The sequence below is a fragment of the Hordeum vulgare genome, chromosome 2H (assembly GCF_904849725.1).
Source record: "Hordeum vulgare subsp. vulgare chromosome 2H, MorexV3_pseudomolecules_assembly, whole genome shotgun sequence".
NCBI classification, from domain to species: Eukaryota; Viridiplantae; Streptophyta; class Magnoliopsida; order Poales; family Poaceae; genus Hordeum; species Hordeum vulgare.
In genome coordinates, this window is record NC_058519.1 from 638,942,470 (window position 1) to 638,960,789 (window position 18,320).

General features: G+C 44.1%; 3 protein-coding genes across 6 annotated transcripts; 1 reads left to right on the top strand and 2 right to left on the bottom strand.

The window, feature by feature from the left end:
* The first annotated feature begins 7,052 nt into the window (after positions 1-7,052).
* LOC123428873 (protein TOPLESS-RELATED PROTEIN 2-like) lies at positions 7,053-7,787 on the top strand. Its single transcript, XM_045112986.1, has 4 exons — positions 7,053-7,076; positions 7,179-7,317; positions 7,406-7,515; positions 7,665-7,787. Exons 1-4 carry the CDS (start codon positions 7,053-7,055, stop codon positions 7,785-7,787), a joined length of 396 nt encoding a protein of 131 aa, XP_044968921.1.
* A 1,553-nt stretch (positions 7,788-9,340) lies between these two features.
* On the bottom strand, positions 9,341-9,868 carry LOC123431094 (SKP1-like protein 1). The gene has a single exon (XM_045114932.1). The coding sequence runs from the start codon at positions 9,863-9,865 to the stop codon at positions 9,341-9,343; it is 525 nt and encodes a 174-aa protein (XP_044970867.1). The 5' UTR covers positions 9,866-9,868.
* Positions 9,869-13,876: 4,008 nt separating this feature from the next.
* LOC123431095 (2-alkenal reductase (NADP(+)-dependent)-like) lies at positions 13,877-17,761 on the bottom strand. Of its 4 annotated transcripts, none has more exons than XM_045114936.1 (9): positions 17,174-17,761; positions 16,908-17,085; positions 16,393-16,559; positions 16,238-16,304; positions 16,018-16,137; positions 15,848-15,911; positions 15,574-15,755; positions 14,706-14,906; positions 13,877-13,967 (listed from the first exon to the last, which is right to left on the bottom strand). In XM_045114936.1, exons 1-6 carry the CDS (start codon positions 17,354-17,356, stop codon positions 15,868-15,870), a joined length of 759 nt encoding a protein of 252 aa, XP_044970871.1. In that variant the 5' UTR covers positions 17,357-17,761; the 3' UTR covers positions 13,877-13,967; positions 14,706-14,906; positions 15,574-15,755; positions 15,848-15,867. The 4 variants fall into 4 exon arrangements, with proteins under 4 accessions (XP_044970871.1, XP_044970868.1, XP_044970870.1 ...); XM_045114933.1 differs by having other exon boundaries at positions 16,018-16,140; XM_045114935.1 differs by having other exon boundaries at positions 14,706-14,929; positions 16,018-16,140.
* Between the last annotated feature and the right edge of the window lie 559 nt (positions 17,762-18,320).

Below are 18,320 nucleotides of genomic sequence, written 5' to 3' on the forward strand. Positions count from 1 at the left end.
ATGCACCATTCAAAGCCACATCATCAATTTACAACCCTTTCTGACTTCATTTGTTACTTTTCATGCATTTACTGATTATTATGAGCTATAAGACCATGAAATTGAAAAGCATTTGAAATAAACTCTGAAAAGGTTCCAAGTTGGCATGGTATCATCATTTCACCCACATAGCATGTGCAAGAAAGTTGACAGGGTTACGGCAAAAACTGGATGCACTTCGTGTACAAAACGGACAATCTCTTTCGAAGTATCAGGGTTTCATACAGAAACTCGTCTGTTACAAAGGGATTTCATTTTTTTGAACTTATTTGAACTCCATAGTTTTTGTGTGTTCAAAATGCACCATTCAAAGCCATATCATCAATTTACAACCCTTTCTAACTTCATTTGTTATTTTTCGTGCATTTACTGATTATTTTGAGCTATAAGACCATGAAATTGAAAAGCATTTGAAATGAACTCTGAAAAGGATCCAAGTTGGCATGGTATCATCATTTCACCCACATAGCATGTATGAGAAAGTTGAAAGGGTTATGGCAAAAACTGGATGCACTTCGTGTAAAAAACGGACAATCTCTTTCGAAGTATCAGGGTTTCATACGGAAACTCGTCTGTTACAAAGGGATTTCATTTTGTTGAACTTATTTGAACTCCATAGTTTTTCTGTGTTCAAAATGCACCATTCAAAGCCACATCATCAATTTACAACCCTTTCTGACTTCATTTGTTATTTTTCATGCATTTACTCATTATTTTGAGCTATAAGACCATGAAATTGAAAAGCATTTCAAATGAACTCTGAAAAGTTTCCAAGTTGGCATGGTATCATTATTTCACCCACATAGCATGTGTGAAAAAATTGAGAGGGTTACGGCAAAAACTGGATGCACTTCGTGTACAAAACGGACAATCTCTTTCGAAGTATCAGGGTTTCATACGGAAACTCGTCTCTTACAAAGGGATTTCATTTTTTGAACTTATTTGAACTCCATAGTTTTTCTGTGTTCAAAATGCATCATTCAAAGCGACATCATCAATTTACAACCCTTTCTGACTTCATTTGTTATTTTTCATGCATTTACTGATTATTATGAGCTATAAAACCATGAAATTGAAAACCATTTGAAATGAACTCTGAAAAGGTTCCAAGTTGGCATGGTATCCTTATTTCACCCACATAGCATGTGCGAGAAAGTTGAGAGGTGTACGACAAAAACTGGATGCACTTCGTGTATAAAACGTACAATCTCTTTGGAAGTATGAGGGTTTCATACGGAAACTCGTTTGTTAGAAAGGGATTTCATTTTTTTGAACTTATTTGAACTCCATAGTTTTTCTGTGTTCAAAATGCACCATTCAAAGCCACATCATCAATTTACAACCCTTTTCGACTCGGGCATTAGTCCCGGTTCGTAATGTACTCCAAAGTGCGTCGGTCACCGTACATCCATTGGCGGTTCATCTCTATTATGAAATTATGTATATATCAAAAAACCATTGGAGAACAAAATGAATAGAGAAATGACCAAATTAATACAAGTTCATCATCACATTAAAACCAAAGCACAATAGTTATCAAATGTTATTTTTGAAAAAAACATACATAAAGTTCTCTCATAAAACAACATACAACTATGTAAAACATTTAAATGCAACAACAAACGCGATCAAAATCGCAAGTAAGGTAACAATTGACCCAACATCATAATGATACCAAGCCTCTTTATCAATGGCATATTTTCTAATATTCCTAATCTTCAAGCGCATTTCATCCATCTTCAAGCGCATTGCATCCATCTTCAACCGCATCGCATCGATCTTCATCTTGCGATCGCCAATGACCCCGGCAACATGCAACTCCATTTCCATATTATTATCCTCAATTATTTTCAATTTTTCCTTCAAGTATTTGTTTTCTTTTTCAACCAAACTTAACTTCTCGAGAAGCATTTCTAGGTGGGTTGGAATTTCCGGTTCACATACCTCCTAGATTAAAAATATATGTCATGTTGCACTACTGGAATCTGCTGGTTTGCCGACAGCCAGAGCTGACGGCAAAGGACAGTTTAACTGATGGCAAAGGCTTTGCCGTCAGTGAGCTGTCGGCAAAGGTGTCGGCCAAGATTTTATCGGCAATCACCTTCTTTGCCGACAGCCGGAGCTCCACTGACGGCAAAGACTTTGCCATCAGCCTTGTGGCACGGGCTGACGGCAAAGAGAAGTGGCGGCAACGGCGCAAGCCGAGCTCCGTTAGAAGGTTAACGGTAGGCTTTGCCCACAGCCGTAGCAGAGCTGACGGCAAAGCCTCCCCTCTTTGCCCACAGCCGCAGCAGAGCTGACGGCAAAGCCTCCCCTCTTTGCTCACAACCGTAGCAGAGCTGACGGCAAAGCCCAAACACCTGGGTCCCCTTGGCCGCCTCTTTGCCGACAGCTAGAGCCCAGCTGACGGCAAAGCCTACCCCTGAGTCCCCTTGGCCTCCTCTTTGCCGACAGCTTTGTCCCAGCTGACGGCAAAGCCGAAAAATTGTGGTGCCCAGAGTTGCCAGAATGCACAGGCTGTCGCCACGTGTCCTCTTTGCCGACAGCCCACCGATGGCAAAGGCGTTGCCGTCAGTGAGCTGTCGGCAAAGACGCTCTTTGCTTTTTTTCCATATTTGTTTTCTCTTAATTCCCTGCATTTGCAAAACATAGATACAAACAGCAACATATATATATTGAATCTGCCCCTAAACAGCACCACAAGTGCACCACAAAGTACGGACAGCACAACACAAGTGCAAACAACACGAATATATGTCATTAAAGTGCAAACAAGATCACAAAGTATTACAAAGCATCACAAGTGCATCCACAAATACAATTGCATTACAAAGTTCATCTAGGACTACACAAGTGCATTAAAAAGTCTCGAGCATCCATCCATATGCCATGCTGCTTTATCAAAATATGCATAATGAGAAAGAATTTAGAAGAAGAATACAATAAGAAAGAAGTTACCTAAATTAAGCTAAGCAATTAGAAGAAGAAGGGGAAGAAGAAGAAGAAGAACAAGAAGAAGAAGTGGAAGAAGAAGAAGAAGAAGATAGAGAAAAAGAAAGAAGAGAAGTTATCTTTTTCTCCTCTTTCTTCTTCTCTTATTTCTTCATATCTTGTTTGTTCTTCTCTTCTGGTTTCTTTTAAAACTTTCTGAACTAATTATGTCATTTTTGAGCTCTAATATCAACTAGAATTTACTAAGCTAACTAAACCATGGCTAATATCAACTAGAATTTACTAAGCTAATTAAAGCCTGGCATAATCTAAGTTGATCTAAACAATAAGAAGAATAAGAAGGAGAGGAATAACTTACCAAATGCCAGGAAACAAAGGAGAAGCTGCAGCTCCGTTGGTCGCTGGATTGCTAGGGCTCTCACCAGGAGAAGCAAAGGGATCGTGGGATTCAACTCTTGAATGATGCTGCAACAAGGCAAGAGTTAAAATATGTGGTTAGCACGGCAACAGACAATGGTATAAGACCGTGCAAGGTCGGTCATTGAAAAGGAACTCACCGTTCCCACCGGAGAAGGCATCAGCGGAGGGGGCGGCAAACCTTGCTTCTCACACATAGCCTGCAAATTAGTTTTCGAGGAGTCAAAGAAATAGCCTTGTTGCGTCTCACACATGGCCTTGCTTCTCACACAACTGACTTACCGCAACGAAGTCGTGCATGGCCTTCGCATGGGCATTATTGCGTGCTCTCTCCTCGTCAAGCAACCTCTGCGTATTCCGGTCCCTCTCCTCCAACAAGAGCCTGGTGGCCTCCCTCTCCTTCATAAGTGCGGCCTGCAACCACTCCTCAAAAGGAATTTTCATCATCCATCCAGGGACAAAAGAACGAAAGAACTAATGAAGAAAACTAACCTCGATGGCATGATCAACTGGCCTCGCGCATTGCCGTATTGCAGGAGCCGAGCTCGTTTGCCTCGACTTGATCTGAGATAGAGTCTCAGTGATAGGGACGAAGCCATCACACATGGCCAGCGTGCCATGACTCTTAGCGCCACCAGATCATTAACGCCTCTGGATCGATAGGATTCTGGCTCGGGTCAAAGTCAGGCCCGCGCAGCTGTTTGACCACCTCAGAATAAGACGTCATCTTGCTGTAGGCGGACAGGCTTGTGTACGCCGACGGCCCGTCCCCCTCAGAACATGCCTTCGCCGTCTTGTACGAGCCCTTATGGGCCATGCTAAACGCGGCGTATCCCTCAGGCTCGGGCTGGTTATTGTGTTTGGCCTACACGAAAAGACAGAATTAGTACAACAAAAATCATGAACGAACGAATTATAGATGAAACAAAACAAGGCACACATACCCATTTTTTGGCGTATTGCTTGATGTTGGCATTGCCTTGGTGGTGTGGCACACCAACCAGTTGGGCACGACGGTCCTTGGCCATAGTGTGGGTGCTCAACCAAGCCTCTGTGCACCACCTGTCCGCTATCATCTCCCAACAATCCATCTTATCGGCCAACCATCTCGGGGGCACCTATGAATGTAAGTTAATGAAGAATGAAACTAAGTATTATAACTAAATAGACCTAACTAGCCCTAAGAATTGATCTTTGGAATGTACATACCTCCATGTACTCGGTCTTATCAAGGAAAATCTTTCGACATTCAGTCTTTGTCTTCGGCTCCCCTTGCTTGGCGTACCAATCTCGAACAGCCTGAACACGCATTTCGTGCCTCGTGTTATTCAATAAACTCTTGCACTCTTTCACGAGGTTCTTCTTGGCCGCCTCCTCCGTCCCCTCCTCGACCCTAAAGTGACTCTGCAATTATGCCAAATAGATGCACAGATGAATAGTGAAATGATGTGGAAGGAAATAACAATATATAACATTGTATACTTACCCAAAAATCAGCCAACACCTTGTCGGCCACGCTCACGCAAACAACACCATTGACATGTGTGTGTTCCGGGAGCAGAGCGGCTTGGTAGTGCTCCCAGTTGAGTCCTGGCTCGGGAACCATACCCTCACCGGGCAACTGCACTATCCCGGGGAAGTGCTCCCTAAGTAAAGCACCAAGGAGGCAGTTTGGATTCCGGGTATTCTACGGGTAATCCCACCCCCTACATAATGATAAGGCAAAGACATTAGCTACTTGGTGAAATATAATGATATAAGGTACACAATATATATCAACTTACTTCTCGCCTTCTGGCTTAATTAATGGCATGTGCTGCAAGTCCAATCGGTCTGGAACTCGTGTCATACCACGTTGGTAGACCGACTTGCTGGCAGCCCCCTCAGCCTCCGCCTCAGCACCCTCCGCCTCAGCCAACGCCTCAGCACCCTCCGCCTCAGCACCCTCACCCTCCGCCTCAGCCCCCTGCATCGGTGTCTCCTCCTGGACGGTAGGATCCCGCACCGGCGACACCCTCGTCTGCAAGGATGAAGTGGCCGAGGGTGGTGGCGACTGGCTCCTATCATGCAGCCTCCCTCTCCCACGACCACGTCCTCTGCCTCTCTTCTTTCCTACGCCTCTCCCACGGGGCTCCTCAGCAAAGCTCTGCAACAAAGTTCTCCGTAGCTGCCCAGGTGCTATCCTCAATTTATCCCCGCCTGCCATGTCTCACCACCTGTAATGATAAATAGTTAAATAATTAGTACAAATTCAAGGACAATAATTAAGTGAACAATAATAAATACATGAATAATTCAACTAATAATTTATTATTCAAGTTTTGTTACTCTTCTCTTCCTCTTACCACGTTAATTAGGGATAAATTGATGTATAAAAGCTAACAATATATGCCTCAAATCAGTGGTCAAGATTCTAAATTTAATTTGTGATATGGTGCATTGCATGGCATAGGCTACTGTTCTGTAGGTATATTTTCTACATGCTTGCATATTCTTACCGCTATAACTGAATTATATATATTTTTTATAAACATTAAATACAGTAGCTGACATGCATGTTGTGGTCAGATTAAATAGTTTGTCAATTTGCAATGATTTTCTTATGGCCGCAAATGAAATTGACAGTAATCTCTCTGATGTTTGCTTGCATATCTATGCTGAAAGTCTAGAACATCTTTAAAATCATCAAGGAAAGTCTAGAGCTCTCGTGCCGGACCTCGCGCGGACGGACCGGCGGGAGGGAGAGGCCCCGCGCTTCCAGATTTATACGTTTGTTCCTAATGGAGAGTTAAGACAGCAAGCAGAGGTACGTGCATATTGATGAGACTATATATCAAATAGTTTTCCATGTACACCCCCTTTCGGTCTGTTTGACAACATGGAGTTTGGATTCGAGCCCTTAGGTGGACAGAGTCCTTAACTCCCCATAATGCCCAAACTAATCCTCATTGCAACCCCTTAAAGGTTTCTAACTGTTTGATTCTTTGTGAATTGCACGGATCGATGCTCACATTGTCGGGGTCAATGACATTGCATTCTCTCACACCAACAAGTCCCTATCAATTATTACATGTGGCGATGACAAACTCATTAAGGTGAGGTTGCTCATTATGTCACTGTTGATGTCTATATAACAAATATGTGTAGGTTTATGACGTGCCATATTTTTTTCTATTTTTTCTGCATACTGCCTATATTCAACACATGCAATGCTTGGTGTTTGGCCTACAAGGCTTTCGGTATTGCCTTCTCTTGCTTTAGTATATTCTCAATCTCGCAGCCGTTTTTTCTATTTTGACATTTTATATCATCCTATCATTTACTATATTCTCAATCTCGCAGCCGTTTCAACCTGTGGTTTCACCATCTCCAAATGCAATTGTTGGTTGGATGACAAATCCCAATCCCTCTTTACCACATCCTCCTATTGCACAAGGGCCGCACGGTCTTGTTCAGCCACCAAACACAGGTATCATAAAACTGCAGTTCAGCAAAATGGTGTGTGTCACTGTTCCAATGTTGTTTGATTTTTTGTTTGGATGCTCTATTTGTTTACAGCGGCATTTCTAAAGCATCCAAGGACTCCTACAAGTGCGCCTCGCATTGACTATCAGTCTGCAGATTCTGAACATCTGATGAAAAGAATGCGTGTAGGCCAGCCAGATGAGGTATTTGGGTGAACGTGGACTTTGCCATAGTTTCTGCTCTTTGCTCATTTCTGTAACAACAGATTGATGAAGCAGTTTTGACACCTTACAAAACTACTTCAGGTGTCATTCTCTGGTGCAAGCCATCCTCCCAATGTTTACAGTCAAGAAGAGCTCCCCAAACAAGTTGTTCGCACACTCAATCAGGGTTCTAATGTTATGAGCCTGTATTTCCATCCTGTTCAACAAACTATTCTTCTAGGTACATGCTTCAAACACTTAGCTTGGTTCTTGAATTTTTTACTTTGTTAGTGCATATTGTGTATTTTAATATCTCTGCTGTAAAACAGTTGGAACAAATGTTGGTGACATCGGGATATGGGAAGTTGGTTCACGCGAAAGGATAGCACACAAGACATTTAAAGTTTGGGACATTGGCTCCTGTACCTTGCCATTGCAGGTCATTATTTGAATGATAAATTCTTGGACCTATTTTATTCCGTTTTGTTAGCCACTTCTAATGTGCTGTAAGCCTGCAATTAGCAGCATTCTGACTTATATTGTGAGTTCTGAACTTCTAATGCATAAAATGTGTTGTTCTTTGTTCAGGCTGCACTAATGAAAGATGCTGCAATATGTGTCAATAGGTGTCTGTGGAGCCCTGATGGAAATATTCTAGGTATGGAAACAGGCAGTTCAGCTGCATTATTAATACGCGCCATTTTTCAATAAAAATATAGCATTTGGGCATCGTTTTGTGCTCGGGAGTGCATATCATTTGGGCATGCTTCTCTGCTCAGCTGCTAAATGTTGTAAACAAATTTGCAGAACGGGATGAATCTGAAAAACTGAAGACCTGGAGGAGGGGAGGAGGAGGGGACTCCGGCGGCGTCGGGCGGGGGGGCGGCGGGGGCCGGGGCGGGCGGCGCCTCGTTGTCCGGCGGCTGGCGGCTGGGGCCGGGGCGGGCGGCGCGGCGAGGGCCCGAGCCGGAGGGGGCGGCGCACGGCGGCGCGGGGCCGACGCACGGCGGCGCGGGGCCGGCGAGGGGCGGGGCCGGCGAGGGGCGGGGCGGCGCAGTGCGGGGGAGAGAGTATGCGCGGGAGGGTGAGAGAGAGAACGGTGAGAGAGAGAAGTTAAGAGAGGTAGGCACGGGGGGATAAGGCACTTTTCTTTGCCCTCTGCCAGCTGTCGGCAAAGACAGCCGTTAGTCTTTGCCCTCAGCTGGCTGTCGGCAAAGACAGCCCCCGTTTTTTTTTTCCTGGTCGAGGCGGCGACTGTGTTAGCCCCTATGCCGTCAGTCTTTCTATGCCGACAGCTTTTTTTGTCCTTTGCCATCAGCTGGCTACCGGCTTAGATAAAGCGGACGGTAGAGATTTTATTTGCCGTCAGCCCCTCCTATGCCGTCAGCTTTCATTTTGGCTGAGGGCAAAGTCTCTTTTCCGTCAGCCCCGTGAAATTGCTGACGGCAAAGCTTAAAGCTGTTGACAAACTAGCAGATTCCAGTAGTGTTGGTCATCATAATTGTCATAAACAATAAATGAACCAAATAGTTATGAAAAGATAATATATACCACATCTGAATCATAGACAGGACGAGGGCCGACGGGGGTGGATACCAAAACCATCGCACTATATAATAACAAGGAATAATAAAAGTAAGAAAATTGACGTCCCAGACCGGCTGATTTTTCGACTGGGCCAGGGCCACTCGGTCCGGTCCATAGCAGGCCGCGGGCCGGGCCGAAAGACCGCTCGCCTCGTCTAGGCTGAGGCATGATCAAGAGAGAAGCAAAACTCTGGGTTATAACGGGAGCAATAAAATTGGACTCTCCTCTCTTAATTAGTGAATAAGACAATTCTCCTCTTTTACTTAGTGGATGAGACAATTCTCCTCTCTTAATTAGTGGATGAGACAAAGCTTATGCCTCTGTTTCAAAAAAAGAAAGTATACAAGGATAGTTGACTAGTTCTTCTATCACGCGCTCAAAGGTCACTGTATCAGTTTGCTTCGTTATGGTTCGATGATTGTATATGTCATTTCTTTTGGTAATCCCAAATCACACTGCGTATATAGTCTAAAAATACTAATTAAGGGAGCATCCACTTCAAGTAAATATTTTCTAAAAAAAATTCGGATGTGGACATGATGAATACTGAGCACTACTAATTAAACCTACTAGCACTGCCTACATATATGCATACTCTTCTTCTCTACGATGTTCAACGACCCCAACAAGAGCGGAAGAATTACAACAACATAATAGAAACGCCTATATATGCTTCTCTACTCAAAAGCCCACTGGTTCTCCTTGCGAATCTCGGCCTCCTCCTCCGGTGTGAAGTCATTCTCAATGTTGAAGGTCTTGCGGATCTCCTCGGGAGTCTTGCCCTTGATCATGTCGGCGACAGTCTGGCAAGTGAGGTCCAGTAGTCCCTTGATGTCAAGATAATTTGCAGCCAGGATAAGGTCGTAGAGGGTGGCCTGGTCGACCTTGATGAACTCGGCGTCCCAGTTCTTCATGTCCACGGTGGGGGCTGGCGCCGCGGCTGGGGAAGAGGAGGAGGAGGCGTCGGCGGCGGCGGAGTCGGCCGGCTTTGGTCTGGCCTGCACGTGCTGTTTGCAGTATTCGATGACCCTGGAGAGGATCTTCGAGTTGACGTTGGGGAGCGGGATGGCGTTGTCGGCGCACTCGTCCTCGATCATGTGGCGGAGGGTCACCGACTCCATGGCGACCGTCTTGTCCACGTCGAACTCCTCGCCATCTGAGCTCTTGAGCGTGATCTTCTTCTCGCCCTCCGCGGCCGCCATTGATCCGAGGATTAGGAGCTAGGCGAAAGCGATACGATCGAAACCCTAGCGAAACCTAGCTAGTAAAGCTGCGGCGTAAGCGACGAACAACGATACGATGGGAGCTCTTTTGCGTGTTGGGTTGGGGCTGGGAACCGGCCGGGGATATTTATTGGGGCGGGGAGGACTAGAATCGCGTTCGTGTATTCATCAAGGAAGTAGAACTCGGATCGATCGTATCCATCTTCATCGAGGATTAGACTCGGTCATGTTTGAGTCCCGCGTCATGGCGTTTCCTTTCCTCTCGTCAACGTATCTGCTACTGCTACTGCTGAATTTGGAGAGTCTATATATATATATACGCAACTTATATACGTACGTAGAGTTCTCTTGGCCTAGAACTCGTTCCAGCTGGTTTTTTTGGGCACCGGCGCATCAAGGAGAAGGACTCGATCGGGTCGTATTCATCTTCATCAGGGATTTGAGTCCGCGTCGTGGCGTCTGGTCTACTTGTTAACATGTCTGCTTCTTCAAAATAAAAAAAGTTAACATGTCTGCTACTGCTAGTTAATTTCGAGATTCTGTAGGCAACGTTATTATAAGTAGAGTTTTTTGCAGATGATTCTATGTTGTTTTTCGAAGCCTCAAGAGCACAAGCTGAAAATGCTAAATATGCCTTGGACTTAGTAACAAATACGCCTTATATAAAGGAATGGAGGGAGTACACTACAACTACACTCAAATATTATGCTATAATCCGACAAAAAATTCTAAAAAGCTACAACTACATTCAAATCTTACACCACAACTAAACTAAAAAATCTACAATAAATCTTACACTACAACTACAGTAAAAATTCTATACAATTATACTAAAATCTTACACTACAACCACACTCAAAATTCAACACTACAACTACACTAAAAATTCCACACTACCTTTAACTCATCGGCGGTCGCGAAGATGCAGGAGGCTGCGCCGGAGAACACGACGACGGAGACGACGGGGCTGGCGGCTCGTTGATGGCGGCGCCGAAAGCGGAGACCACAACGAGGGTCGTTTAAGGGGGAGACATAGGAGAAGACGGTGATGGAGATGCCGACGGGTCCTTGATGACGGCGCTAAAGCCGGAGATGGAGGCAGCGTCGGGGCTTGGACGTTGGCGACGATGCGGCGGGGTGTGGATGGATTTGGGTGTGGTGGGTGGGGAATCAGGGTTTATACGGATGGTTGTATTTGGGGGCGGCGTAGTGTTTGGTGACGTTGGCCAGCGTGGCCAAAGCCATAGCTATGCAATTTTATTATATTTTTATATATTTTGTACACATTAATTTATATTTCTATATATGTGTAGTTTATAATTTTATTATGTATTATTCTATTATTTATGATTTTATTATTTTAAATTCATTTCTTTTTGTAAATATATATACATATTAAAATAACAGTTGACGTATGATGATAGAGCTGGGAGAACAATATCGACTAAGAAACATCATCAGTGTAGTGACTCCCACGAGACAAAATCCTGCCACCGATCGAGCTAGAAGAACGAAGCCAAGCATAACACCAACTAAAATTGCATATCAAAGCATCTTGAAATTTTGGATTTGGCCTCGCATCACATCGTTCTTGAGTTGCATCTCATCGATCAATTGTGTGAGTGGTCCAGATAATAGAATAGTCGAGCAACTCTCATACGTGGACTAGATCAAACCATATCCATGAGTATCAATACTTTCTCTATGTTGTCTATGTATCACAATATATACACATATTGATGTGAGCGACACTAGATAGAGTTGAATTGAGCAAATTAGCTCAAAATATATCGAGAACTATTTTTTGTCTTATCGGTACCTTTCCACAGTTGGGTCTGGATTGTGTGTGACATACGTTTATCAATAGAGGTCGACAGCCGCAAAGCAGCACATGTGCCCTCGCTCGATTCCTGGCAGCTTCGACTCTCGTGGCATAGCTGCCGGATTGAACGGATGCAGACCTGTTGCAGTGGGATGATTCGCCAGACAGGGCTGGCTGCATTGCCCATGACGAGCTTATGGTGTAACCAACCGGGCTAGAAGGGAGGTTGGTCAAGACGGCGGAGTCCCAAACTTTCCACAGGCTCTGTCGACGGGGGTTCGCACACGGGGCTTGTCCCGATTCGACAAGCTCTGACGGGTCCATTACTAAGAGGAGCTCGCTAGTTATGAAGAAGGATTTTGTGAAGAATTGGAAGTGAATGTATTTGAGAAGCGATGGACTTGCCAACAATTCTATATATCGACAAAACTTAATGCTGGAGTTTACACAAATGACGCGACAACACTATATTATTTATCTGTAAAGTACATAGAAATCCAATGACACCAGTATCTTTTGACTGATCAGCACGGCAGGGCCTACACATTGGTGGAGTTTCAAATTATATCCATGCCAGCAATACTTGTACAAAGCTAGCATACCAAATATGTCAACGCCACAACTATTTAAAAAAATTAGTGTTTGTGTTGGATATTACGTGCGAGCAGCAAAAATTATGGCTAGCCATTTTATCACGGATGGAAGTCGTTACAAAAATTTCGTACTACAACCGATATTTATTTGTAACTTCTCCTTACGATATTAAAATCTCCTCAATAGTGAACAGGGGATGATTACAACCAAGCATTTGCACGAAATCAATCCAGAAGTCCTCCTTATCATATCACTCGAGTGAGCAAACGCGTAAACATTGTCCATGTTCCATTTGAACCTAGTGGCGAAGCCAGAAATAATATTTAGGTGTGACGGATATATGTTATTTTGTGTTCAGGAAGTATAACCAAAATCCAAAATTACATTTTGGTCAGGAAGTGAGCATGATGTATCGGTCAATGGGTAAGGGTCAGTTATTTTGATAGCTTTTAAAATAAGCTAAAATAAGCTGCCCCCAACCCAGCTTATTTTAGAAGCCCAATCAATTTATTTTTTAGGAGTCTACTAACTAAGGCTTGACTAGTAGGCTTCTAAAAATATATTCTTAGTTAGACTTCTAGAATAAGGTGGGTAGGGGGTCACTTATTCTGAAAGCCCAAAAAATTTATTAAAAGAGCTAACCCTAAGTGGGTTTCAACAATGAGATATCACTATTTGGCTCAGCGGTAACAAGATTTCTTAAAAATGAAGTTCAACTTCAATTTTGAATTATTTTTCAATTTGTAAAGGCAATTCTTCTTGGGCGCTTAATGGTTTCAACTTCCATGAATTTTGAAAATTGTGATCGCTATTTTTTGAGTGAAATGGTGATCCCTGGTTGGCCGGCTAGATCCTATATTGGTATATTCTTCTGTCCATGGAGTGAACACTACTAGGAAAAGGCCTGCTAGTGGTGCACCTGTTTTGGCTACTAATGGCGCACTACAAGTGCGTCACTAGCATCACGCCATTAGAATTTTTTAGTAATGGCGCACAACAGGTCCGCCATTAGTAACTGGTATACTAATGGCGCACTAGGCAGTGCGCCATTAGTATAGCCCATGGTGCTCCATTAGTATGCCTCCCAGGGCATATATACTAATGGCGCACCAGGCAGTGCGCCATTAGTATAGCCCATGGTGCTCCATTAATATGCCTCCCAGGGCATATATACTAATGGCGCACCAGGCAGTGTGTCATTAGTATAGCCCATGGTGCTCCATTAGTATGCCTCTCAGGGCATATATACTAATGGCGCACCAGACAGTGCACCATTAGTATAGCCCATGGTGCTCCATTAGTATCTGGTATTCTAGCATATATATGTTTTGTTTCAAAACCACAAATTCAACAGCTCATAACATATATATCAAATATATAATACATAATATGTGCCCAATAGTTTTACTGATCCACAACACATAACATATATGCGAAGTTGCATAACAAATTTCATTATCCATATATCAAAATTCCATAGCATGCATACATCCAAAATTCCATAGCATCCATATATACATATAGTTCCATAGCATCCATACATACATAGCTCCATAGCAAATATAATACACAACGATACTTTGTGGGCATTAGTAAGTAATATTTGGCACTAAAACAAATGTCTTCATGTCCATATCGTAGTCCAAAGAGCATCCGCGTGGCAACCTACAAGATGAAATCATCAACATGTCAAATGGGTCTCTACTTACATGTTTTGAGCAACAATGCTAGTGATGCATAGGCGAAAAGAGCAACCTCTAGCAAATTACAACACTTGAAAAGCTTAGAGATTTCTATTGATAAATAGATAGGAGTAGAGAAAGAAGCACCTCTGGGCGGTACACTCATTGCTTGTCTACTTCACATACATGCATGCATTTCCTTTCACAGATTATTTGATGATGCTGGTGCTATTAGGTGATGGTGGAACAGAGAGCAGTTGCATTGAATGTATTGACAAATATTAATTAGGGGCAATTTAGACAATTCTAGTACCATGTTGATCATTGTGCCTTCTATATTCGTGTTCAGAGCGAGCACATTGTAGCTTAATACCTTTCAACTCAAATATTTAAGTTAACATATCGTGGAGAGATGTATCTATTTACTTTGCTAATTCTTTCACTAATGGAATCAATCAATCATGTTCCACTACAGATCTTCTTTATGAAGAATATACCGGAACTTTGTCATTAATAACAAAAGGGATAAAGATCACATGAATCCGATTTCCCCTTTATTTTCATCCATTATGATTTTTAAATTATCACCGAACATTTTGTGGCATTTACCAAGTTGCAGGCCTAAAGCGGAATCCTGAGCACGTTACAAAATGCAACGTTTTGCATGATTTTCTTTTCAATTGTCAATAATAATATGGTAATCAAAGATAGAATATAATACCAAGAATGCTCGAAAGGCTGATTGAATAACTATTGCAGCCTGATGCTCCTTTGTATTTAGTTCAGTCTGAGATGAAATTGTGTGTGTATTGGTGTCACTAGCCAATGGTTCAGTTTGCACTGTGTGTTCTGCAACTGCAAGGGCACCTTCAGTATCCACGGAATGCTTCCGTTTGTGTAGCACCTGAGCAGCAGAGCTCCTCTACAATAACCATGAAGCATAGTCTTGAAGCAATATTTTCATAATTTAAAGACAATAACCAAAGTTAGCAGGATGGCGTGAAAGTAAATAATAATGCAATGCTGTTAATAAAGACCGCATGTTTAGGTTAACTGACAGTATTCATGAACTAACAAAGGACACAGACTAGAGCAGTCAAATTTAAATTATATTATGGAACTTATTAGTTGGTTGGCCCAGAGCTCGTTGTAGCATGTGTTAACATTTCCATTGTCCACCAGATGGTGGATGTGAGGACGATGCAAGCATCATGGTCCTTGACAGCAGCAACTAACAACAAAAGGACTTCAGCAACGTCATTGTACAACAAAATGAGTGCTAAGCAATGCTGTAATCTACTTGTTTCAAATTTGCTCCTGCATATGACACTACTGAGTTCTGACAATGAAAAGGAATAGTGGAGGAACAACCCTTTAGGCCTTAAAGGACATCAGATGATAAAGACATGTCTACAATAACAACACTTTCAATGAGTTTTGGTAAACCATCTACTTTTCCATCATTCTTGAAGATTCCTCATGTTTGGACAGGACAAGTCAAAAGGAGTAGATCACCAGGGTTACTAACTCTCAACTGAACATTGATTTCTCCCAGCAAACTGCACAGATAAGCGGAGGCGCAAACTTACCTCAGTTACCTAGAATCCTGGTCACTCGCTCATAGGCCGTGAGGGTTGATCCGGACAATATGCCATGCTGGTAGTATCAACCTCACCTGGTTCAGTAATTGATGGTGTGGTCGTTTGCACTGCTTCATCAGGTATGTTGCCTACGCCATCAGCACTTCCTGATCCGGTGTTCAACTCACCTCCTTTGTACACGTAGAACAATGGAAATCACACGAGCGTGGTAGGTTATGCAAGAAAACACTCATGAAAGAGGAGAATGCGGTGTACTCACTACCTTTGACCCCCTTGGGATTGTCACACCCTAGGCACTTGCAATATGAGGTGCACCTGACCTTGTGCTTTAGGAAGAAGAAGAGTCAGCTAGCCTCAGTCAGGATCAGAGAAAAAAGAAGCATGTCTAAGCTTTCAAATGAAGATAGAGCGTGCATGGGGAAGAGTACACACCTTCACACAGTAATAGCCCCGCTTTTTTGCATCTGTTTACCTTGTAATGGCATCGGTCGGGTTTCGTTCCAGTGCTTGATGGTGGTGTGGTTTCTCCTGGACTAGCGTTGGACACACCAGCTGCTTTGTAAATGCAGAGCAACGGAGAAATTTAAATTACACGAGTTTGGTCGATCATGCAGAAAGACACACATGAAACAAGAGAATGTGGTGTACTCACCCTCTCTGGCCCCAAAGGGATTATGGCAATCCTTGCACTTGCAGTTTAAGGTGCACCCAGTCTTGCGCTTCAGAACAAGAAGAACCAGCTAGCCTCAGTCAGGATCATGGAAGAAGACAATTTATGCGACGAGAGTACATGAAGAAAGAATGTACTTTCTCATTTGTTCCAGCACTTCCGACAACATAGCAGCCATGGAGCTTTGCAAGTTGACCGACAATCTGACCAACTGCTCCAGATGCAGCAGAAACAAAGACAAACTCTCCTTTCTTCGGTGAGCAGATTTCATAGAATCCAACGTAAGTTGTAAAACCAGGCATGCCTGCAGGGAAGACCAGGGTATTATTAAGCATGTCGGGACAAAGAATAGTTAACAAACAGCAATATCAGAAACAGTAGCTAGATGGATCAGCAATTCAGCATACACTAGTCCCTGTTACAACATCGACATTCCCTCAACCACATACCATTATTCATTTTGTGCCTACTCTAACCTCCATTTTCTTCTAGATTACACATTAAAAATTCGTGCAAGCAGGGGAAGACTTTCTAAAAGGAATGAAGTGCAGTAGGTGTTGTCCTTCGCATGGTTGCATATCTTCACTCATGATACATACCGTGGACGCTTCAGGATTCAACCGGATAAGTAAAATAGCAGCAAGAAACTAACCGAGAAGCCCCAGATGGTAGGAGAGTGGTATGTCGCTTTGCTGAATCTTGTTCAGCTGTTCAGGCTTGTCAATCAGGCTGTATTCCTCCCAGCCAGTCATTCCCGAAACAATGTCGCCGGCGACGAACCCCGGATGAGTGGAGTCCACCACTCTTGCCACGCCCAACCCTTCTATAACCTTTGACACAATAAAATTTCTCTGGTCAGTAAACATGAATTAACCAACAACAAGAAGAAAGAGCAGTCAGAGTGGAAAAAGGACTGACAGATCCGGGCTTGAACGGGGGGATGTAGGAGCCGTGGAAGTCCCGCATCCGGCCGCGCATGTAGGGGTCGCAGGAGAGGTAGAGGTTCTTCACCAGCACGGCCGGGCCGGCGGCGGCCTCGGGGACGCGCAGCGGCACGGCGCCGCCGTTGACGAGCGACATGTCGTCCTCCCTCCCCCTCATCCAACTTAGGGAGAGGGGAGGAGGACGAGCTCGACCTGGGCGACGCGGAGGGAGGGGGAGGGCGGAGCCACCACCACCGACGACGAGGCGACGAGCGAGCGACGGGCGATGGGCGCGGGGAGGCGACGGGGGCCGGATTCGCGTGGATCACGCGAATCTGGGACCGGGCGACGGCAATGAACCCTCCACTGGTGGCGCTGCCGGGCTTCCTCGTCCGGTCGCCGGGGCCGGCCGACGGGGAGTCAGGGCGAGGGCGAGGCCGGGACCCCCTGGCTGCGGAGGGAGGGTAGGGTGGCTGCAGGAGGAGGGGCTGGACGGCACGGCGACGGGGGCGGCTCCGGATGCCTACCTTGGTCGCCGGATTCGGCGGATTGGACGAGGGTTTGCAAAACTACTAATGGCGCACCATCAGCTGGTTACTAACGACGCACGAGCTGGTGGTGACCATTAGTAGTTTTGCAAAAAAAAAATATAATAGTGACCCACTAGATGAATGGTGCGTCATTACTAGCTAAACTAGTAATGACGCACTCTGTCATGGTGCGTTATTAGTAATTTTATAAAAATAAAATAAAAAATATAGTAGTGGCGCATCGAGTGTGTGGTGCGTCATTAATGTCCATCACACTAATGACACACCTGCACATGATGCGCCACTGCTATATAGTAGTGACGCACTACTTGTCTAGTGCGACATTAGTGTCTATATCATCTATAGCCTTTTTCCTAGTAGTGGAACTCACAATTCACAAACCCATTGATCGATGTATCAAGATCACCAGTAGGAAACAATCAGGCCTAACACAGGCTCAATCTTACTGGTTCAAACTGCTATACATAGTATATATACTAGGTGTATCTATAGACAAATTTAGGTATATATGGCACCTGCCAAACCTTGCAAGATAACTGGCACTCGCCCCTGTTTGAACCGTGTCATCTTATTCATAGGACTCATTCTAGT